At 36.3% G+C, this 24,986-nt stretch overlaps 3 protein-coding genes and 1 long non-coding RNA gene across 4 annotated transcripts; 2 read left to right on the forward strand and 2 right to left on the reverse strand.

The window, feature by feature from the left end:
* The first annotated feature begins 583 nt into the window (after positions 1-583).
* Positions 584-1,415, forward strand: Snapin (SNAP associated protein). The gene is made up of 3 exons (XM_089638972.1): positions 584-898; positions 1,017-1,182; positions 1,284-1,415. Exons 1-3 carry the CDS (start codon positions 747-749, stop codon positions 1,413-1,415), a joined length of 450 nt encoding a protein of 149 aa, XP_089495098.1. The 5' UTR covers positions 584-746.
* A 14-nt stretch (positions 1,416-1,429) lies between these two features.
* Positions 1,430-2,139, forward strand: HemK2 (HemK methyltransferase 2). Its single transcript, XM_089638971.1, has one exon. The coding sequence runs from the start codon at positions 1,430-1,432 to the stop codon at positions 2,051-2,053; it is 624 nt and encodes a 207-aa protein (XP_089495097.1). The 3' UTR covers positions 2,054-2,139.
* On the reverse strand, positions 2,124-23,715 carry LOC149418738 (glutathione S-transferase 1-like). The gene is made up of 3 exons (XM_089638970.1): positions 23,101-23,715; positions 3,826-3,996; positions 2,124-2,400 (listed from the first exon to the last, which is right to left on the reverse strand). Exons 1-3 carry the CDS (start codon positions 23,440-23,442, stop codon positions 2,251-2,253), a joined length of 663 nt encoding a protein of 220 aa, XP_089495096.1. The 5' UTR covers positions 23,443-23,715; the 3' UTR covers positions 2,124-2,250.
* Positions 15,341-15,968, reverse strand: LOC149418739 (uncharacterized). Its single transcript, XR_016303014.1, has 3 exons — positions 15,917-15,968; positions 15,476-15,814; positions 15,341-15,360 (listed from the first exon to the last, which is right to left on the reverse strand). It is a non-coding gene; the product is annotated as an uncharacterized LOC149418739 (long non-coding RNA).
* Positions 23,716-24,986: the final 1,271 nt, after the last annotated feature.

A 24,986-nucleotide genomic window follows, 5' to 3' on the forward strand; every position in this document is an offset into this window, starting at 1 on the left:
ATGTTGCAGGAAGGAGGAAATATAGGCTGGCATGTCGTTCCACAGCCTAGCTGTGGAATTCAAGAACGAGTTGTAGAAAAGACATGAGACAAGTGTCACATACCATGCACAAATGTTGGACGCTCTTTTGTTGGTTACTATTCACCGGTGTCGAAGGGATCAATGACGCTAGTTCCTAGGAGCTACTTTCAATGAAATACCGGTAGAACAAAGACAGTATTCCCAAGATCCCTTAGAAACTTAAATAATCACAAATTGAAATAACGGTTTGAGGCTGTTGTTCAATGGCCAGTAAAAGCCATATAAAGGCGTTAAAATTTATAACTACCTTGAACATTACATAGTTAAATATGCTTACACGAAAAAAAACGCTTCAAAGCCTGCCCACAAATACCATTGACCATTGGGGCAGCAGAAACATTAAAATATTATGGTGAAGTAAAGAATTTTAAAAAGAAAACAATTTAACAAAAAATGCTTTCACAGGTTAACTGTTCACTTTAACCCCACCTTCGACGATCCCGGAATAACGTAAGTATCTAATACTTATAAATTAAAATGCTGGCAACATAAATTTGTGGAGCTGTCAGAACATGTCAGAACGTCTATTGAAATGTAATTTTGATAAGTGGTTTATTTATAATAATTATTATTTTGACAAATGTGTACTGAAACTGCACTGTCAGTAAATAAATTCTCGTGCGAATAATTAATGGTTTTACAATGCGATCAGTATAGACTCAGAAATGGATGGCGATACAGAGAGTACTGCAACGTCTGTCGAAGAAAATACAGAAAACTTTTGTGACAATCCGACTAGAGATACTTTAGTGGAAGGTCTTATGGGACTTCTAAAACCTACTGTTGATAAATTAGATGAAAGTGTTAGGGCAACTAGGTATAGATCTATAAATATTCTTTGTATTAAGTCAAATATTTTTTCCCATGTTAAATGGTTGGTTTTATTTAATTTCACATTGACAATCTTTAAAACTGATGGTTATTAATTTTTTAAGGATATCACAAGTGGAATTGAAACAACAAATTGACGGACTCGCCGACGAACTGAAGAAAATATCGGACAGTCAGTCAAATTTCTTAGATCTCGAGGAGTATGTTAAAAAGTTGATGAATAGTAAACGCAAGATAACAGCAATATCAACAATTTTGCAGAGTACTCAGGTAATATCAACACAATTGGGCATACTTTTATTTGATTATAATTTGGTAGATTTTTTAAATTACAATAGTTACAATTTTTTAATGATAGTAATTGTTTACAGGAGAGATTGGATAAGGTTCATCATTTGGTATCGAGGGAAGCGGCCCGGAAACAGGCCCTTTTGGAAAGCAGCGAGCAAGCCGCTTCCACGTCAGGTTTTAACGACGTGTCCCAAGAAGGAAACATTAACTAAACACTCGCTTTGCCATGGAGACTCCCATATTGTCTCACATCCAAGAGAGTGACTATGAGTTTGTTTATGAGCCTTCAGAGGACTCTTTCCTCATGCTGGATGCTCTGGAATCTGAGATTGAACACATATCTAAATCACAGCCAAGCGTCTGCCTGGAGATCGGATCTGGAAGTGGAATCAACATAACCGCCTTTGCTAAAGCTTTCCCTTCCTGTTTCTGCATCGGTGTAGACATTAACCCAAAAGCTTGCAGCATTAGCTTTGCCACCAGTAAGAAAAATGACACAAATATTGATTGTATCAATATGGATCTCGCCTCATGTTTAAAGGGGAATATGGCGGATGTAGTTATATTTAATCCTCCCTACGTGGTGACTGAGAGTTTAGAAATAGTCCAGAGTGATATTTCCAAGGCTTGGGCGGGAGGAATCAAAGGAAGGGAAGTTATTGATAGATTTCTAGCGATGTTGCCCCAGATCTTGTCAGCCGAGGGAGTTTGCTACATGCTGGTCATTCAGGACAACATACCTGATGAGATACAAGACATATTAGAGCGTTTGGGGTACACGTCCACTTCTGTGATCAAAAGAAAAGCTTACAATGAAAAGTTGCAAGTTTTGAAAATTACCAAAATTTGACTCTACAAAATATATAAAACATGTATATTATCAATTTAATATCTTATTAATCAAATAATAAAAACACATCATTCCTTAAAGGGGTTATTTATTTACAATTCCCAACATAAACGCCCCAATAAAGACCCTGTACCAGTAATTGAGTAATCATCGTTTTGAAAGAGAAAGTACTTTATAGCTCATTCATTTAATTCAAATTAGATTTCTCCGGCGTCGAGTTTGCTAGCGACAGCGCCTCCGAATATCTCAGCTCCTTGCTTGTTCTCTTCGTATCCGGGAATAGATTGAGCGCAATTTGCAACCCACTTCTTTACATTAGGGAATGCGTCTATGTTCCATCCAGCTGCCTAAGTAAGGGAAAGATACACAAATTAGTAATGCATTACAAAAACAATATTTCAGCAATAAAAGATCAATAATAATTATTATAAGACACTAGCTTAAGTCCCCGGCGGGATTTACGCGGGGTAATTTTCCTCTTATTTTGAATGTCTGGGATGCAAAATTTCATCAATAAGTATCAAAATTCTGCTTAAGGGGTCAGAAAAGGGGATGGGGGTGGTTTTTAGAAATCTTTTGTGACCCGTCATCTTCCTCGTGGTCAAAACAAAGTCACGTCACCACAGACACTTGTTTATAATTTAGACAAGAGAACCGATCATACTACTAATGTCTCACTCCCTGCCATTTGACAGTTGTATAAAAACATTGATCAACACAAGATCAAGCATCACTAAAAATAATATATGACTACGGACTGAAGTAGCTGTTGGAGATGTTCTAACCTATATATTCGACATACATATATTATATGATATTCGTATTGTCTTACTTTTGAATGTGTGTTATCTATGTGCTATTATTGTCTTGTACTTTTGAATGTACGTTATCATATTGTCATTCAAAGTGTCAGTGTACTTGGGACGCTTTAGTGAGTTCTATGATTGTATGTAAGAGTCTGTTATTTATTTTATATAACGGGAGACTTATATTGTATTATAATTGTATATTGAGATAGAACCTGCAGACAAGCAGCCATGTGGCAGCTTCGTGGGACTAACTATACATTGTCTAAAAAACAAAAATGTTTAATTTTCAGTCAATAAAGGTCAGCTTAATAATAAAAAATTTTTAAAAAAACCACATAATCCAGAGCTGCGTTATACCTTTGCATATGATTTTTTCTGAACGCACAAACATATTGAGCCGTGCTAAAGGGCTAAATATACAATACTATGATGAACATGTCAACACAGCTTCTAACTTCTAACCTAATAATGTAAAATACTGCCATCATGGGTGGAACTACGGTGGAGACTCCCAAGGAGGATATTATGTTTCCACCTACGACGGCAGAATAACATCCTTGCGAACACCTCGGCACGGGTTCTAGTGAGGTGTTCACAGAACAGTACTACCTAAGCTTCAATCATGTATATACAGTTGCATATCACATTTCGTTCTACTACCATGTTTTATATTTGGAACATCTATCTGTACTACTTGCATCCAATGTCAATATGTATACCTGTAAACTGTATGTATAAGTGAATAGATAAATAAAATCTTATTCAAAATCATTTGACTGTCCCATGCAGACAATCAATTTTTACTTAAAAAGCTGGATATCCTACAAGAATTGGTATGTCTGGCAATGCTGTCCGTGGTACACAATCCCACTGAGAGATAGGGAATATAGCACAAAAGTTAGGCATGTGTTTTCGAGCAGCACAGTTTATTTATGAGCAGCACTATTACATCAATATAGTTACCAGAATGCCGCTGGCAGAGGCAATATTAGCAATGTCAGCGATGGTGAAGTGGTCACCTCCGGCCAGCCACTTCCTTCCCTCCAGGAATGTTTCCAAGAAACCAAAGGCCTGGTTCAGGCTGTCTTTCTTCTCCTGAGACACTTTTTTCTCTCCCAAGAACAAAGCTGGGAACTGGAACAAAACAGAAAGGGTTTAATTAAGTCATAAAATGTAAGTAATATATGTAAACCATAGACATATGAATATTTTATTTATTTATTTATTTATTTATTTATATTTTACATGTATATTTACAGAATAAAAATATCCATTAACAAACATACATTATACAATCATAATTGCCTAATTAGCAATTTAAATTTAGTGATGTGCAGGTGGAAAATGTCGATGTCAGAGGCTAGTGAGTTAAGAAGGCCTATCATTCTTCCGAGAGGCATTGCTGATGGTAAGTTAGTCCTACATCTCGGAAGAATGAATGGTTTGTGTCTACGCGCTCTTGCGAAGTTATCAGGGACGTAAAATAAAATTTTATTCAAAATTTCTGGATTGTTGATGTGACCGTTCAACAAGTTATAGGCCATCATCAGCAACGCAGCTTTCCGCCTGTTGACAAGACTATCGATACCTAGCATTCCGGAAAGGAAGGCTGATGGGTATAAATAGGGATAGTACCCGAAGTCTCTAAGATAAAGATAACGTAGAAACTTCTTTTGTACTTTCTCTACCATAGAAGTGTACGTTGCATCCCCTGGTCCCCATATTATTGAGCCACTTTCCAAAATACTACGTACTAGGCTAAAATATAGCAAGCGAACCACGGCAGAGCTGCAGAAATGCCTGGAGTTACATAGCACAAATCCAAGCATTCTCAAAGCCCTGCTGCATATCGTTTCAATATGAACGTGAAATGTTAAGTGTGGGTCAAAGGTTATTCCCAAATCTTTCGGTTCAGAAATATGTTTAAGAGAACATTGGGACATCCTATAGTTGTAATAAATCACAGTGTTTGCTCTAGTATAGCACATTATGGCGCATTTCTTAAAATTAAAACCTAATTTGTTAATTTCACTCCATACCACGATAGCATTTATGTCTCTCTGGAGCTGTGCGCAGTTTTCTAAGGTCCGGATTCTTAAAAATAGCTTCAAGTCATCTGCAAATAACAAAAATTTCGCAAACTTTATAGCATGATGAATGTCATTAATAAAAAGGGAAAAAAGTAAAGGACCAAGATTAGACCCTTGAGGAACCCCAGAGTTTGTGGGAAAGTACGACGAGTTAGAAATACCATACGTTACGTATTGCTGTCTACTTGATAAATAGCTTGCAAATAAATTTAAAATTTTTACCGAGAATCCAAAACGGTCTAATTTATTTAAGAGTATCAGCGGGTCTACGGTATCAAAAGCCTTTGCGAAGTCGTTGTATGAGACGTCAACTTGGTTGTTACCGTCAAGAGCTTGAGATACATATTCCGTAAAGACCATCAGATTTGACACAGTTGATCTGCCAGATCTAAAACCATGTTGTTCGTCTATTAAATAAGGTTCTACTTGGGCGTAGATATATTTATGAATTATTAGTTCGAACAATTTTGCCGGAGAGGAGAGGATCGCTACTGGTCTGTAGTTAGAGACCAAATATTTATCCCCATCCTTATACAGTGGTGTAACTTTAGAGATCTTCCATAAATTAGGAAATGTTCCCGTGCTAAGTGAAAAATTAAAAATGTTAAGTAGGGGTATTAATAAAGGCTCAATACAACCCTTTAATAAAAATGACGGAATATAATCAGGTCCAAATGACGTTTTCGCTTTGAGTTTTTTAACTGCAGCTAACATATCAGATTTTGTGATATTAGGAATATCAACATTCTGCGCTGCTGATGATGTATAATTCCCCGGTTTAAATGAACTTAAATCCGTAACTTGCTGACTGTAAACCGATTTAAAATAGTCCGCAAATGCTTCGGGAATATCAATTCCCGAGTGTGATTGTCCATTCCAAGTGACATGGTCGACAAACCCACCATCACTTCTTTTGGATGAGACATATTTCCAGAACGACTTGGGATCAGATTTGATGTTTTTTTCAATGATATTAATGTAATTTGTATGGGCCAATTGCATACTGCGTTTAACTTTAGCTCTAAGACAACAAAACATTTCACGTTCTCTTACTAGTCCAGTTTTCTTCCATTTTCTAAAATGTCTGAACTTTCGCTTTATATCACTAATAATTTCATTGGAAAACCATTGAGGATACTTTCTTTCATTCTTCGGAATGCGTTTCCTTTTGAAGCACATATCGAAGTAATTATAAATAGTAGAATAGAAATAGTCTACGGCTAAATTAACGTTATCAAAATTCATCAAAAGTTGCCAATCGTGCGATTGTAAGTGATTATAAATCTGTTTAAAATTGCCATTTTCGAATTTCCACCCGCGCATTTTACTCATAAATTTATTGTTATCATTAACTGGTTCATTTTTACATTTTTTTTTCATATAAAGAAACTCTACGTCCAGTGATGGATGGTAAGGATCTTCGTTAACTAGCGAAGAAATAGACTTGCACACATTCAAATCAAAGTTACTCACAATTAAGTCTAATGACCGTCCTTTCGAATTTAATACAAAGTTTTTGTTTGACATTTGAAACAAATCCAATACATACGAAAATTCAGAAGTAGTGTTTTTGAAATTTAAACACGAGTAGAAATTAAAATCACCTATTAGCAGTATTTTTTTGTTATTTAGTAATTTGTGATTTGAGATAATATTTTCAAATAGGCTAGTATACCTTTCAACAGGTGATGCCGGTGGAATGTAAACAATACATGTGTATATTTTCAATCCATTTAAATTAATTTTCAGCCACATATTTTCTCCGTCAGTCTCGAGATGTTGAAGTCTCTCGGCACGAGGTCCATCGTTATTCCGCCGCAAGGCGACCAGTACTCCTCCTCCTCTTGTCTGTCCTGTGTGACGGTCTCTTCTGTGTATTTCATAGCGCTCATCAAACAGCTGTGCATTATATACACTACTGTTCAGCCAGGTTTCTGTAATTACAATGATGTCGGTCTCTTGCCCTAGCACGCTCATTAGGAAGTCCTGCGATTTTGACCTGAGTCCACGGGCATTCTGGTAGTAGAGAGACGAATGAGTGACATCATCATCGCCATCTAGTCACTTCCGGGCGCTCGGTTCCTTATCTTGGTGAGATGCAGTTTGCGGCGTCGCAGTAGTTTCTCGTGGTTTAAAGTACCTGTAGTGTCGTACCGGCACTCCTCGTGGCCACAAGTCTTCCTGCAGGAGCTTTTCATACAATTCCTCCTTTATTCCGATTCGGAATGCAGCGTATTCCTGAGAGTGTGCGACGAATTTTTGAATTTCACAACCCGTAATTTTATTCACCTCTAAATGCTCACGTATGTGATCCACTGTAGTATCCTTTTCAATCCTAGATATAATTATATTCTTGATCCTTGGAACTACTTTTACATTGGAGGTGATCTGAGAGTTACCGACGATCAGGTTCCTCGCTGTCTGTTGACGTTTTTTGCGTTTGATAACCACCCATTCTTTTTTATTAGAAAGAGCTGATTCCGATTCGAGCTCTGTAGCTGGATTCAACTCTAATTCCGATAATTCCGTTTCCTTTGCGAGGGCGCCACTTGCAGAGGTAGCCGCGAGTTGGCTTTGAATTATTTTGGTAGCCGCTCTAGTCCGTATACGTTCTTTGGTCACTGCGTCGGTCGGCGGGTCAGCGGGAGCATTGCGGGGGGCTGCGTGCGGCGGGGGGACCGTGGCGTTGGCTGTAGCGCCCGCTCTGTGGCGGACGGTAGACTCAGGTGTTGTAGGTAGTTTTGTATCTTCGCCGTTGTTCACAAAATTCACGTTTGACACTTGCCGATTCAAAATTGCCTCCACGCATTTCACACGAGTTAATAGTTCATTAATCATTTTGCTTTGCTGAAGCACAATGCTCCTTAATTCATGGAGCAAGGAATCACTCATATTTAAGCTCTAAAACGCGTAGTAATTTTAAAAAATTTGGCGCGATGTAGAGACGTGTACGTTCCGTGCGATCACATGCATACTCTCTGCATATTAGTAGACCTGCCCTAAGTGATTAAAAGCGTATTATTCCCCACTCCCCATACCGGTTCCATTGGAGCCGGCTGTGCTCGCGTATGGCCTCCCGTGAATTTAGAAAACGTGACGTCATCATTCTTGTGCGAACTATGGTCGAGGCATCATCGGTTCATTTTACGAAATAACACGGCAAAATGGTGGCTTGTGCTATGAAAACTTGTAAAAATAGATGTGAAAAAGAGAATAAACCCAATTGTCGTATTACATTCCATATATAAGCATTATTTTACTTTATTTTAAGCTAACTAATTCACATCGTATAATATGGATCAGTTTTAGAAACATATACTATCACGCGATGGACGCGAAACACAAAGCCGTGCACAAGAATCAGGGATGTGCCTTCGCCTTTTGCGCTTTGATAAAATACATATAGTATCATTTGGAACTCCGTCGTATTAATAAAGGATAATAAACCAATAATTTTTAAATTTATTCCACTTTAATGGCGTTATTACTAAACGAGTTTTGAATTTTACACAACTCATAAACAACACTTAATATAGGATAAATGGTTGGTTATCAATTGTGAAAAATTGGTATGTTTGGAAGTAAAATGTAGATACAGTGAGCATGTTTGGAATGAAAAATGTATGTGTCATTTTGCTGTCCGATGATATTTTTTTATCTATTAAAATTAAAAATATTATATTTTTCTATCGCACGTCACCACCGATCATATATTATCTTTGGATTATACTATCACACGTCGCAACGGACCACGTGTTAGGTACGCGCTTGTCTCGTATGTACGGTACTGCTGGAACGAGAAGGAGTGCATATCACGTAATGTGCTAGGTTATACCGAGTGGCGATGTGTGATAGAAAAACATGTTTTTGTTTTTAATTGAAAAAGTGTCATCGGACGGCAAAATGATGTCCAAATTTTTACTCCAAATACTCTTAGGAATCGCTGGTAAAAGCTGTGTGTATATAATTTCATTTTTTTTTTTTAGTTGTTTTACATGTCTATTATCTTCTTAAAAGTGAAATGTTATATATTTTCTTAAAGATTTCATTATTTTATTATTAATAGGAACAGAGCGGTTGTGACAACCCTCCAACATTGGTCGAATGTAGCGATTCTCAAGTGTGCTCATGGTTGGTTTCTGGGAAGTAAATTATGAACATTTATAAAAGTGTCTTAACTAAATACGTTACAATATATTCGACTCTGAAAATAGAAGAAATTTATTTTGCCGAATTTGGACTTCGCAAATTTGTTCATTACGTGGTGAGTAATTTGCGCTCCCATATAAAAATGTCTATTCATTCAAAAGCAGATTTTACTTTTAAGAACTAAATGGTGATATTATAATGCGAGATGCCTATTTACTGTCAGATTGATTTATTGACGAATCACAGTCCGCTTTCTTCTCTGCGTCCCGCAACTCATGGTTTAACCCCTCGCCTTTAACTTCTCGTCTATTAATATTCATATGTCTGTGATGTAAACGGTAACCAGACCTAACAGAACACTTTTAAAATGTTATTTTTATGAAGCCATCAGAGCGATGAAAATTGGTTGTTGGTTTTTTTTTTAATCACTTTTAATGACTTTAACTGGTTGACTGCTCACAACGCGGCTTAGTCACGTTATCTGATCGGTTGCCGGGGTGCGCACAACGTGTCTGCAGCGTTTATATAAATCAAATGCCCTTTGTAATGTTTGTACTTTTTGTAAATAAAGCTTAATGTCCACGTTGGCACAATGCATTAGGCCAATGAGCTGGCCCAACGTGTACAGAGCGACTTGGCCGTTGGCCTGAACTTCAATTTGCCATACGCTTTCAGCGGAGTCAAATAAACTTTATTTGATTAATTTGTGAAAAGTAGAGTGAAAGATACTATCAGTATCGCCCCGGTGTAAGAGCGCTATTCAGAATTTAAACGTTGCTTACAATGGCTTTGGCTCTATTTGGTGACTAGATCCCCCAACTTTCTCTCCCCCATCTCTTCCCCTCTCCACTACCTTCTGCTTCACAGCATACCACAATTGGGGATGCCGTAGTCTAACTGGCACCAGACGGTTGGGAGCAGGCGGGTTTCTGGTGCAGTATTCACATAAAAAAAGAAGATCAAATGGTCAACGCAATAATCAGAGTAGGGTATTTTCATTGTTTTTTTTGTATTCCCTAAAAAGGTGAGGAAAAAAATTACGATAATGAAGGTACATTTTTCTGATTTAGCTGTTGACGAATAAATTTTCTATAATATTTATAACGTGCCATTTTCGATTTGCCGCCTAAACGACATACCGTTTTTAAACGGTTAACGTTGGCGACGGCGTTCACACGCTGGCACCAGCGTGGAGTGGGCCCGTTATACGGAACCATTTATTTATGTACGGAACTGAAATATTACACTCGATTACTACTTGATTCAAAGTGGGGGTTGGAACTTATGGTTGGAACCTCCGGAGTCGCGGGGTGAGATATCAGTAAATACATTTTACCTTTATTATAACAAGTATAAGTTTGCAGAAAAAGTAGGTCAGGTAAAAAAAATTATTTCAATATTATTATGTCAAAACATTGCGTGAAGAAAATACGTCAAATTATCCTTTTTTTTTTAACGAAATAGCACTAAAAGTACTAAAACGCATTATTTACTATTTCAGGAACCTGAAGTACGTACTTCTCATTATAGCTAAGTCAGCTTTTCCAAACCGCCGGTCCGCGAAAGATTCAGGCGCCACATATAAGGAACCACCACAAATAAACCACTCTGGAACCACTCACCAGCTTCGTCCAGACAGGCCCATAAATCAACCACAGGCCTGCGAACGTTTCACAACTAGCTTACTTAAATCATTACGCATTAAAAAGGGCAAAATAAAGTGCATAAAATCAATTGTGATTCGGGCCTTCCTACCCATGTGTAAATATTAATTAACTTACTTGCTAGTTGGCAACGACTCATCCACTACTCATGGTGTCTGGAAGAAGCTACTGATCTAGTGATTGGTGGTTTATTTATGCTACTGATGCAGGCTTACAACGCAGTGTACTCGTCACAGACATATGAATATTAATAGACTAGAAATTAAGGGTGAGGGGTAAAATCAACTGTTGAAGAACGAAGAGGGTAAAGCTGACTGTGATTCGTCAATAAATCAATCTGATAGTATATAGGCATCTCGCCTTATAATATCACCATTTAGTTCTTAAAAGTAAAATTTGCTTTTGAATGAATAGACATTTTTACATGGGAGCGCAAATTACTCGCCACGTTATGAACCAATTTGCGAAGTCCAAATTCGGCAAAAAAAATTTTTTCTATTTTCAGAGTCGAATATTTAGTTTATGTATTTAGTTAAGACACTTTTATAAATGTTCATAATTTACTTCCCAGTAACAACGATGCGCACACACATTCGACCAATGTTGGAGGGTTGTCACAACCGCTCTGTACCTATTAATAATAAAATATTGAAATCTTTAAGAAAATATATAACATTTCACTTTTAAGAAGATAATAGAAAAGTAAAACAACTAAAAAAACAAATGAAATTATATACACACAGCTTTTACCAGCGATTCCTAAGAGTATTTGGAGAAAAATTTGGACATCATTTTGCCTTCCGATGACACTTTTTCAATTAAAAACAAAAAACATGATTTTCTATCACACATTGCCACTCGGTATAACCTAGCGCATTACGTGATATGCACTCCTTCTCGTTCCAGCAGTACCGTACATACGAAACAAGCGCGTACCTAACACGTGGTCCGTTGCGATGTGTGATAGTATGAAAGATAATATGTGATCGGTGGCGACGTGCGATAGAAAAATATAATATTTTTAATTTTAATAGATTAAAAAATGTCATCGGACAGCAAAATGACACATACATTTTTCATTCCAAACATGCTCACTGTATCTACATTTTACTTCCAAACATACCAATTTTTCACAATTGATAACCAACCATTTATCCTAAATTAAGTGTTGTTTATGAGTTGTGTAAAGTTCAAAACTCTTTTAGTAATAACGCCATTAAAGTGGAATAAATTTAAAAATTATTGGTTTATTATCCTTTATTAATACGACGGAGTTCCAAATGATACTATTATGTATTTTATTTTATAGAACATTACTCATTGCTTTCAAAATATGCGAACGATTTCTTTCCAGACCTCGCAAGAATGCGATGCTGTACAGAAAATAAATTAATAATTGCATTCCTGCAATTGGAACCTGGGAATGTTTTCTTTTCCAATGGCTTCGAGCAATTTTCTAATTAAATTTGATTTTCTGAGATGATAAAATACTTCATTCAGAACATGGGCATCGTTTTTTTTACAGAACTCTCTAGAATGTTATTCATTTAGAACATGGGATATGTTTTATTCCTGAGCTCGGTCAAAAGCAAAGCTTTCTTGGTGCAAATTACGATACGTTTCTACTTACCTGGGATTGTATCTGTTTAAAAGAACTTAGGTAACGTAAGATTAAACTGAAAATAAAGAAACTGTATTTAGGGATGATTTCGTGAAAACGCAGTTTCCGTGAGTCCGAGTGTGAATTTGCAAAAGTGTTTTTTTGCAGTCAGAACACAAGACTACATGTGCTCTAATGACTAAATAAAATACATGTGCTTACCGCTTACATGTGAACATCGATGCTCGTTTTTAAATCCGATTTTAATTGACATGAACAGTTGCAATCAGAACACGAGGATGGTTTATCTACACTGAATACGGAATGGGTTTTTATATCTGATTTGTGGTTGTTGGTTTGCGGAAACAGATTTAATGGCTGAATCAACTGCGAAAGCTTTATTTCGCTGCAAAGTTAAAAATAATAAAGAGATTAGATTTTCAAAGCGTGTTGAATTGTCATAGTGTTGAATTATCATGGAACCAATTTGCAGCACGTTCCAGAGTGATATAGAGATATGTTTGTTGAACAGATTTGATTAGTCAAACGCTTTCTATCCCAAGCCCAATGGGGTATTTTCACAAACGGTGACCGGATAAATCATCACAATGATAATTCATCACATCTAAAAGTTATATAAAGTCATGGAAAGTGATGAAACAAAATCTTTATTAACTGGGAGTAGGTTAGGTTAAAAAAAATCATCGTTTCTAATGACTTTATATCACCTTTTAAAAGTGTGTTGAATTGTCACTGTGTTGAGTTATCATGGAACCTTCACAAACTATGGATACTTAAAATAAAATGCATGGAAAATTTAAAGTTGAATTTCTAATCCTGATTGTTCTAAAAATCACGGTATTATTAACAGAAGATTCGTGAAAATGAATAATACATAATATATATCCACACAGTCGACTTCCTGCTAAACGACATTCCTTCTCCAAATTTTAATAAACTCCAAACAGCGCTATTTCTATGATAAACCATCAACATAAGTGCGAAATGGCACTTGCCAGCTTACTCAACAACTTACAGCTCGTAAGATAGAAAATAATATACAATTGTGTCCGGGGGTAAAGTGCACAAACTTCGGGAGGTGATTCTACGTGATAGTACCTACAAGTAGAAAAGATAAATAACTTTTTTAGAAATTCAAACGTTTTAAATTACTTTTGTGATATAGGTAATAACTGACTGTACCCCACAGTTTGGAACCTTCCTAAACTTTCTCCTTCCATAACCTTCTAGAGCAGTGATACTCAACCTTTTTCTTCTGCGGGCCACATTCATATGTTTGTAAAGCTACGCGGGCCGCAACACTATACTGGTCAGTGTTGCCAACGGTGTGAGCTTGGTTCCCACTTTTATTATTCGAAATCCATGGGGGGGGGGGGTTTGTTAGAGAATTTCTGTAAAACATAATAATTCCCCACAAAAAAAATTCAAAATGAGTGCTCCCCTCAAAATATTTGAAATCCATGGGTGGGGGGGGGTTGTTACAGAACTTCGCTGAAAAAAAATGGCGATACATCGCCTTCGTTGGTGGTAACACTGGTAACCATTTAACTTTGGAACTGTCAAAAATTTATGTGTTGCCACGAGCAAAATTATTTGCGCGCATATTTGTCTGTCAAATCTTTGTTTTTAGAGATAGATCTAGCGTGTGCAGTAGCAACACTCTTATACCATATTATATTATGTAGATAGTATATTATACTTATAATATCCTCGTCGGGTTTCAATGTCTGTACGTCAAAGTCGCAATTAATCTCAAATTAACGTGATATAGAAAGCCAGATTTTGTAAATCATGTTCCTGATATTAAATGTATTGAGGGCCGCACAAAATAGCTCGGCGGGCCGCAGGTTGAGTATGACTGTTCTAGAGCATTCGAGAACCTTTACGAACTTTCTGGAACCTTCCAGACTCACCGACACAGTCGGGATCCCCATTTTGAAGTAATCTGAAGCATTCGCGGCTTTCCCATAGCAAAGTACATTTTCGTCATCCACTCTCACCAACGCTCAGCCACCCCCACCAAACGCCCTTACTTTCGATGTGACACCAAGAGTTATCTACCACTTTAACCACCGGTTAGTAGCAGTGGCTGGTTGTGAAGAAAATTGGGCTGGTAGGGAAGCACGGGTTTATTATATATATGTTAGATTAGATTTCATTTCAGATGGTATTAAAATAAATCTATGTAAATATTATGTCAGTCGATTTCGTGGATAGAAATAACGGTAAATATTCGGAATCGCTGGACAAGGGTTATATGAAATATTTATATATAAAACCTTCTGATTTACCTTAATTTACTATACAAGGAATCTGACTGCATTTGGGATATTTTTAATTTTAGCATTTTAATTTTTAATTACGTAAATCGAAAATTCACTTTCGTTGTATGGAATGACAGCTGGAATGGTTTCTGTTGATAAAATTTTCTTTTGTTTGTATTCCTGATACGAGTAGCTAGAATTTGAATCATTTCAGAATGCAAATTCTAGTTAGGTACTGTTTTGGCCAAACTCGAAAAATAAAATATTTTTATGTTACTTAAAAAACTTTAATTATTTATATTTAGGTATTATTATAATTATTGTTTTATTTAACCTAAACTATAGTAACCTAACCTATAATAATCAAACCTAAACTAAACTAACCTATATCCTAACCTAACCCAAAATAATCCAACCTAACCTAACCTATAATAATCCAACCTTACCTAACCTAACCTATATCCTAATAATAATCGAACCTAACCTATAATAATCGAACCTAACCTACAATTATCCAACCTAACCTAACCTTAATCCTAATAATAAACCGACCTAACCTATAATAATCCAACCTTACCTAACCTATAATAATCCAACCTAACCTAACCTATAATAATCCAACCTAACCTAACCTATAATAATCCAACCTAAACTAACCTAACCTATGTCCTAATAATAATCCAACCTAACCTAACCTAAAATAATCCAACCTAACCTAACCTAACCTATAATTATCCAACCTAACCTAACCTAACCTATAATAATCCAACCTAACCTAACCTATAATAATCCAACCTAACCTAACCTATAATAATCCAACCTAACCTAACCTAACCTATAATAATCCAACCTAACCTAACCTATAATAATCCAACCTAACTTAACCTATAAATGTTGGGGAACCTTTAATAACGCCTGCTCGCGTCCCCTTTAGAGTTATATCCCAGTTTTCAAGTAGTTTGTGGGCTACGCTAGGTTTGTATAGACTGGTTTGTGATTTCATTCTACCTAATCCAACCTAACCTAACCTAACCTATATCCTAATAATAATCCAACCTAACCTATAATAATCGAACCTAACCTACAATATTCTAACCTAACCTATAATAATCCAACCTAACCTATATCCTAATAATAATCATACCTAACCTATAATAATCCAACCTTACCTATAATATCCAATCTATCCTAACCTAAATCCTAATAATAAACCAACCTAACCTATAATAATCCAACCTAACCTAACCTAAAATAATCCAACCTAACCTAACCTAACCTATAATAATCCAACCTAACCTAACCTAACCTATAATAATCCAACCTAACCTAACCTATAATAATCCAACCTAACCTAACCTAACCTATAATAATCCAACCTAACCTAACCTATAATAATCCAACCTAACTTAACCTATAAATGTTGGGGAACCTTTAATAACGCCTGCTCGCGTCCCCTTTAGAGTTATATCCCAGTTTTCAAGTAGTTTGTGGGCTACGCTAGGTTTGTATAGACTGGTTTGTGATTTCATTCTACCTAATCCAACCTAACCTAACCTAACCTATATCCTAATAATAATCCAACCTAACCTATAATAATCGAACCTAACCTACAATATTCTAACCTAACCTATAATAATCCAACCTAACCTATATCCTAATAATAATCATACCTAACCTATAATAATCCAACCTTACCTATAATATCCAATCTATCCTAACCTAAATCCTAATAATAAACCAACCTAACCTATAATAATCCAACCTAACCTAACCTAAAATAATCCAACCTAACCTAACCTAACCTATAATAATCCAACCTAACCTAACCTAACCTATAATAATCCAACCTAACCTAACCTATAATAATCCAACCTAACCTAACCTAACCTATAATAATCCAACCTAACCTAACCTATAATAATCCAACCTAACTTAACCTATAAATGTTGGGGAACCTTTAATAACGCCTGCTCGCGTCCCCTTTAGAGTTATATCCCAGTTTTCAAGTAGTTTGTGGGCTACGCTAGGTTTGTATAGACTGGTTTGTGATTTCATTCTACCTAATCCAACCTAACCTAACCTAACCTATATCCTAATAATAATCCAACCTAACCTATAATAATCGAACCTAACCTACAATATTCTAACCTAACCTATAATAATCCAACCTAACCTATATCCTAATAATAATCATACCTAACCTATAATAATCCAACCTTACCTATAATATCCAATCTATCCTAACCTAAATCCTAATAATAAACCAACCTAACCTAAAATTATCCAACCTAACCTATAATAACATCACCTTTTTTAATTTTTCTATTTTATAAAACATACCTAAATATCTTTATTTTATTTTTCGAGTTTGGCTAAAATAGTACCTACCTAGTATTTGCATATGGTAAAAAATATAGCCACTCGTATCAGGAATACAAACAAAAGAAAATTTTATCAACAGAAACCATTCCAGCTGTCATCCCATACAACGAGAGTGAATTTTCGATTTACGTAATTAAAAATTAAAATGCTAAAATTAAAAATATCCCAAATGCAGTCAGATTCCTTTTATAGTAAATTAATGTAAATCAGAAGGTTTTATATATAAATATTTCATATAACCCTTGTCCAGCGATTCCGAATAATTACCGAAATAACTTTGTGTTGTGATGAAACGTAACGCAACGTAACGGACTGAGTATTCCAAACACTCGCTTGTACCTAGGTTGCATGAAGTTAGTAATAGATACGCAGATGTGGCAGATCTATTTAACTGCACCCAAGGTAGGTACAAGAGGGCTATGCTATCAAATCTTTTCAATCAATATTGATTTAATCTAATTCTACCTTATTTGCACTATATAAACTTATGTACTTGTATCTCTTGTTTACTTACTTACTTACTCTCTAATGTCATTTCACAATCAAATGCCACATATATTTGTAATTCTTTTTTTTAAATATTTCTACGATTTTAACTGTGACATGTTATCATTGTTTATGGTATATTTATACCGTTGATATTAAATAAATAAATAATCAATGCATTCGTAGATGTCGTTGTTTTAATTAGTTTATAAAAATCACTTTTTGCAAGTTATGCTTTAAATTATGTATTTGTTTGCGCCCGTAAATACGTAATATGAATAAACAGTTTTGTCAGTATAAAAACTCTTTTCTTCGAAGAAAGGCACACAAATACAATATTGGTTTGAATCACCGATACAATATTGTATTTTTATGTCTCTCTTGAAAGAATTGAGTTTTTATGCGAACACGACTTGTACGTAATATTACGTATGGACGGGCGCAGAAAAAATTTCGTTTTAACACACTTTATACTGGCGAAAACAAGGGTCCCATTCGAGAAAATGGATTTAGTTTTTAAACAGCTATATCTTTGAAAATAATACATATATTTTAATGAAAATTTTACATAGTACTCACCACACCCCAATTATAAAATTGTTGTCTGAAATTAAACCTACTTTTGTAATACGACTCCATAATCTGAAGTAAGTGTTGGATCATTTTGTGATGTTTTATTTGTAAAAAAATGTACGTATTTTTTATTACGTTACAAACACTTTTTTGCTCCAATTTCCGCTGCAATAAGTGGAAGGATGAACTAAAAAATAATAAACTATATTTAAACCCGATCAATATTTTAATATTCTTCCATACAAAAGACAAGGATATGAAGATATGGGAAGACTTGGTTCACATTTTTAAATATGTAAGTAGATATAGACCCTTACAAAGAGATTGGTATAAAAAAAAAATATCGGACAGCAATGACTTTTCCACCATTCAAGCAGGACCGGCGTAAAATGAAGAACTACCCTTCCCGGACAAAGTGTGTTTATTTTAAAGCAGAAGGTGTACTTTCATAAAATAATTAAATTAAGGCCGTCTATGAAATGCGTAGATTATAAAATACATACATACGTTTACCCTTAACCATTGACAGGGCACGTGGCTTGGCCTATTTCAGCATACCGCTCGCTAAGAAGAGGTCTCCAACAAGGCCCAGGCCCTTTTCTTGAAGTTGAGAAGAATCTCAACAGTCGAGTGGGGTTTGCGTTCCCCTGCGCTGCGACTACTTTACAAGGGAGTATACGTGGCTCAAGTCTCATATGCTGCCTCTGTGTGGGAGCACCGTCTGGGGAATTCACTCATACTCTCGGCACTCAAGAGGGGTCAGCGAACCCCCTTGTTGGCGCTCTCCGGCGCTTATAGAACCGTAGCTTCGGACGCTTTGCCTGTTTTGGCCGGCATATTGCCAATCGATCTAGAGATCAGGGAGGTTTTAACTAAAAAGAAGATGACCAGGGGACTTCCTGCCACCCATCTTGGTGTAATTCTTACGCCGGGTGGAGCCGGGACTCTACCTGGTCTACTTAAACAAATGCGTGAGTTATCACTCAAGGAGTGGCAAACTCGGTGGGATAGATCGAATATGGGAAGATGGACTTTCTCCTTCTTCCCATCAGTTAAGATCAGAATGGAAGGGGCTCACATCAATTTGGATCACCATATGACACAACTACTCTCAGGACACGGAGAGTTCAGAGGGAGATTACATAGACTCTCCTTGTCACCACATCCAAACTGCGCTTGTGGCAATTCTGACCAAACAGCCGAGCACATTCTGTGGCACTGTGAGATAATGACGGATGCAAGAGATGAATTATTGGCTGGTTTAAATGTACCAACGAGACCGGTTTGTAATTCGGATCTCGTTTCGAATAAGGTGAATTTCGAGTGTCTGAGGAAGTACACAAAGATCTGGGTTGAGAGATGGTCTGATCTTAGAGTCGAGAATTAGATTAAACTCAATAGCTTTATAATGCCAGGTGTTGCTCCTGGTCTTAACGGACGACGAGATTATCTCATTTTATATGTCGCTGGCTGTAATTTTTTTTCTTTCTTTTTCATGTATATAGTTATTGTTTTAATCTTCCTGTATATATTTGCGTAGTATTTTATTGGATGTTGTAAATTTTCTCATGTATATAGTTTTTGTTCCTATGCTTTATTGATCCATCTCTCTTCTAGGTCGACATGTACAAAACCGGATTATTATAAATTTCTTTGCAATTTTCTTTCTTTTCTTTTTCTGTTTCTATGTTTCACAGAGTGACGTGCTTGCTGGTAGCAGTACTGAACTGTTTTCTTTTTGTTCTGTCCCGGTTTACCCCAACTCTGGGGTGGCATAAGACCTCGTCCGTGTATACACATCTTGGATGACCAAATCACGATGAGGGACTAGTGTCGTCGTCTGCTCGCTGCGCCTCCCCTGGGGACAGGAACTGGACTGAGGATGGGCTGAACGTCGATTGGTGACCTTCCGCCCTGCTTCCAGGTATTCCGACGCTTTCTCCTCATGGTCTTCGGGATTTTTCCCAACCCCAACTCACACTTTTCGTCGAGGCACAACCGGTTTCCTGGCTCAAGGGCGCGGAACCTGGTCCCCGTGAAACCTATCCAATGCCCTGTTTTCTCTCCCTAGGTCTGCCTGTGAGCGGGCGACGACACCCCCCACCACACAAATAGGCGCACACTTTACCAATGTTGCAGGTGGCTGTGAATTATTATTTGATTTGTTGATACTTTGTACATATGATTTGTTTAAACTAACAAAATAGAATAGATCTTACTAACAAGTTACTAATACGCAGCACTTGCATACTGCGAATAACATTGTATGCATGGACATTTTGGAGGTCTTGTTTTGAAATTTTAAATGTAGACTCGCTATATCAAAAAAAATTAGCGTCCTTGCGAGAGCTCTGAAGGGGTACCATCAGTACCTAAAACAGGGCGGGGAAGTGGTGGGCCTCCTCCAGAATACCGCTCGCTATACACTACCAATGGGAATTATATGCTGAAATAGTCATAATGCGTATTAATGTGTTATGACCAAAGATGTTCTTCTAATATCTTTGGTTATGACCCTAAAATAATAATTTTGTATCACAGACGTTTGTGCACAAGTGAAGTGACACTAAACTGCGTTAAATGCTATATTATTATTATTAGTATTACCATGGTATTACCTACACACTACGTAGGTACGTTCACAAGTATGTACAGGGTGCGCCAGAGAAACTTACTTATTTGAAAAAATTCCCGACCTTTGAGTTGGGCAGGTAGAGAGGCGGGAGGGGGCGCATCTGGAGGGGGACGTCCCCAAGTTTGTTTCCCATTCTCGTCAATTGCCATTATGCTGTGGTCTAGAGAGCAGCGGGCCTTCGCCGTCGAAAGCTTCTTTTGTAACGGTCGCTCAGTTGTTGCTACGCAACGTGCCTTTCGCGCTCGCTTCGAAATTCCTCCTACGGATTTGACTCCATGTGATTTTTTTTATGGGGTTATTTGAAATCCCTTGTTTATGTCAATCGACCACGGACCATAGATCACCTGAAGAACAACATTCGAGATGCTATTGCCAATATTCCGATTGATATGCTGAGAAGAGTGGACGAGAACTTCAAAAAACGACTTAACCAGTGTATGCGCGATGAGGGTCGCCATTTAAAAGATGTAATTTTTAAGACAGTATGAAAAAAAAACTTGGTACATTGCATTTTCAAATAAAAAAAGAATTACAACAATAACTACAGTGCTTTTGTTTTTATTGAACTTTCAAATAAGTAAGTTTCTCTGGCGCACCCTGTATGACGTGTTTCTTGGGGGATCTAAAAAAAATCTGAAGTTAATTATTATTATTTTTACAAGTAAAGACTTAAGTAGTTTGAGTACATACTTAGATCTACGCCTTCTGTGATGTCATCTTCTAATAAAAACCTAGCATCAACTTAGATAAAATATATAAATGACATGTCGTGTATCAAAAGGGTATCAATTTCATGTGCCTAGTAGAACGGTTCGTCGGAAGGTACCTTACCAATCTTACCATTGTAACATTGCAGGTACCAAAGCAGAAATAAATTCAGTAATGAACCGACTACACAGTGCAGGGAATAAATATCACATGAACACCAACGGTACCTACTGAATGCCTATCCGCCTATAAAAACATTGTTCTATCTTGATAGATTTGTAATGGATATAAATTTTCAATGTATCTAAATTAATACGAATGTGCATCGTATAGTTTACTCTGTTTGTTGCTTTTAAGCTAATATTTTTATACTTGGTACATATTTTTGTTATATCTCTTTTACTCTCTTGATTATATCAAATGTATTTTTAATTGTATCGTATGTAAAACCCCTAATTGGGCGTGTACAAATAAATAAATTTTTCGTTACTTTTACGAAAAAGATTTGTTAAAATTTATTTTTATGTTGTTGAATGAATTATCAATTGTATTTTTATCAACTAATTACTATGCCATAGCTGGTCGCGTATGGTTTTATCTGCACCTTTAGGAATGTGTTTAAAATATGTTAAACGAAAATGCTTTACATAAAATTCAATCTAAAAATCAGAAATCGGTAAATAGATCGAGAGGAATCGTATTTGCAAACTTTGACACCTCAAATCTCAAAACAAAGTGAAGTTTGAACCATGTCCAACCAAAGTGACTGATTTGATTCACTATCGTTTGAGTGGGAGTCAAACGGTTCACTTGCTTTGCCTCTTTCACTTGGAGTGAAACTTCTGAACACAAAATGACAGAAAACCCGCTTTATTGTGTAGGTACGTGTTTACGGGCCATTCGGCCGTCTCCTGTCATCTGTCATTATTGCACACAAACAAACAAGCAATCTCCAATAAATAATGTAGGTCGAAAGGCATCCATGCCTAAGGTTCATTGAAAATTTTGTGTAATTTTGTACGAACCTTGATTCATGCCTATAAATTACAAACTACAGTCAGATATTTACAATTTACTGATATACAAGCCACACAGCTTATCTGCTGTGTGCAGAGACGAGAATAGTTTATTTATGGAAGAGACATTGGACATGATGCAACATTTTCCGCGTCTTTATAGGACTCGGTTTTTGACGATTTTTTTACTGACCCGTGGAACGTTTTAATCATTTTTGTGGAGCGTAGGTACATACCAATGTACTTAAACTCTCAAGTAGACGTGAGCGACGTGAGTGCATAAATAAACCACTCATGAATAATTTTATATCTACGGTACCTACAGACAACAGATTACAGACGTCATACAGAGTAGGTAAATTAGCAGATACATAGCAGAACAGGCAGAGCACTTGATTTCAAAATCAAAAGTAGGTATTTATGAACGCCATTATAATTCTAGATAATACATATAAAATAATCTTTTTTATTTTTTTAATAAATTGATTAAAATCTCAAATTTTATTATTATTTAATCACTCAATCGAAAATTTGAATCAGAAAAACCAGAAAAAGATTCGGCCGTATCTAGGAATTGAACCAGGACCTTAGCCTTGTCGGGTGAGATCCCGGGTTCAATTCAATATAAGATAAAACAATTGGTTACTCACGGCGATCTGGCGAATTCTGGCAAACAAGGTGCCGGCATCAAAATACAAAAGCCGGTCGACTTCCGCTCTCTTCTGCGGTTCCTTTGGATAAAGTGTGTCGTCTTTTCCGTATTTAGACACCAAGTAACCCGAGATGGCACGACTTTCCCATAAAATAAAGCCATTGTCGTCCAATGTTGGAACGCAGTGCTGAGGATTGATGCTGACGAACTCTTCGCTCAACTGTTCCTTGGCAAACAAGTTGACAATTTTCAATTCAACGTCCAAGTCCAAAGCTCTAGCAGTTAGAAGAGCACCCCTCGACGGCGGGCTTGCAGCAAAATGATAAAGTTTCAGAGACATTTTACTAATCTTGTTTATAAAAGGTATTAAATATCAAACTATTACAGGTCCGCGTCTCGTCAAAGTGAGAAGTGGATTAAAGTAATAGTGTACATAAAAATGCCATCAAGTAATCAAGTTGTAGCGAGCATCTAGCCGAGTACAAATTTACGGTAAACCTGTTTCGAGGTGACCAGACGTTGCTGCGTTGGGAGTGGGAATAGTCTGCTTTTATGTCACGTGCGATATTTCTGTTGCGACAACATCCTATTTTTTTACGAACTTTGCGCTCGAAAACTAACGAACTAACTGGATGAATTTTATGATTGAACCTTATTTTAGTTTGAACATTACATTCAGAAAAGTTATTGAAATAACGGTTGAACCACAATATGTATTATTTAACATTTATTAGGTTAGGAATATATAAATATATATTTTTTACTATCGATAAATTTTGGTTACTCTATACAACGAAATTGTTACGTGCGAGAAATTTCAAGGCCATTTCCGTCATTGGAGTAGTACGATGTAATATGATGTTATGTTATACACATTTCATAATCATTACTCGTAAAAGTTATAAGGCTGGCTTTACACACGTAAGTTTTTTCTTGCAAGTCGCTTACGTAAGTGACTTCTGGAAAAAATTCCAATGTGAACGACGTTGTAAGATACTTGCTGTAATTTGTAACTAAAATGTAATGAATTGAAAATTGGTGTACATTATTGTTTACCGACTTTTGTATCCTGTTTACTATTTATAAATGTATTATGATTTTTTTTATAAATAGGTACAGAATATTTAACTACTTAGGTAATTAATATAATTTTATTTTTAACGGGGCATACGATTCTGAAACACTCAAAAAATCAATATATGTTATAAAAGTAAGTAAACAAAGTGCGTGCCGCTAAAACTCAGAAACGGGTCCCGGTACGATCAAAGGAGTTATAAGGTGTGGTAGTCCTCTATCCCCCATCCACGAAGAAGGATCCCGTTTTTACCTGAAGAAATACGTTTTTACCTCTAGAAATTTCTAGAACAGTCCAGAACATTCGAGAGTATTCGAGAGCATTCCAACATTCCAGATCATACCGTAACATTCTGGAATGTTGTGAAATGTTCGAGAATAGTATGAAACGTTTGGGAACATCTTAATATATTTAAAAAAATCAGCCTGACTATGATTGTGCTCGCAAAACTCGAAAAGTAGTCGACCGACATCGGAGAAAATTTAAAAGTTTGTTGTTATTAGTGCCGGGAGTGTTTTTTTAGAGATGTTTAAATATTAACGCAATATCTCTCAGATGCAACGTGCTTTTTTAACAGTAACATTATGGTATACAGAAATATAATATATGGAGAAAGAAATTAGCAATATCGAAGCATTGCGGGGGATCCACTATTATAAATAAATTAATACATTTCGAAAAACTCTGTGTAAAGCCCAGGAATCACCGGGGGCTTCTGCTAGTGAGATATAAATTTGGTCCTTAGAATCCATGTTTGGAATACCTCAAATACAAATTTGTAAGAAACCTAATCTCACCAGCATTCATAA

This window comes from Hesperophylax consimilis, chromosome 13 (assembly GCF_061612785.1).
Source record: "Hesperophylax consimilis isolate HC1 chromosome 13, BYU_Hcon_1.0, whole genome shotgun sequence".
Classification (NCBI taxonomy): Eukaryota; Metazoa; Arthropoda; class Insecta; order Trichoptera; family Limnephilidae; genus Hesperophylax; species Hesperophylax consimilis.

Bases quoted from the DNA above. Each gene is read 5' to 3' on its own strand.
- HemK2 (XM_089638971.1), top strand. From the start codon at position 1,430: ATGGAGACTCCCATATTGTCTCACATCCAAGAGAGTGACTATGAGTTT.
- Snapin (XM_089638972.1), top strand. From the start codon at position 747: ATGGATGGCGATACAGAGAGTACTGCAACGTCTGTCGAAGAAAATACA. The intron at 899-1,016 runs GTATAGATCTAT...TAATTTTTTAAG, and splicing joins GAAAGTGTTAGGGCAACTAG to GATATCACAAGTGGAATTGA. The intron at 1,183-1,283 runs GTAATATCAACA...AATTGTTTACAG, and splicing joins CAATTTTGCAGAGTACTCAG to GAGAGATTGGATAAGGTTCA.
- LOC149418738 (XM_089638970.1), bottom strand. From the start codon at position 23,442: ATGTCTCTGAAACTTTATCATTTTGCTGCAAGCCCGCCGTCGAGGGGT. The intron at 3,997-23,100 runs GTGAGTAACCAA...GTTTTGTTCCAG, and splicing joins CCAGAATTCGCCAGATCGCC to TTCCCAGCTTTGTTCTTGGG. The intron at 2,401-3,825 runs GTAACTATATTG...TCCCTTACTTAG, and splicing joins CCTCTGCCAGCGGCATTCTG to GCAGCTGGATGGAACATAGA.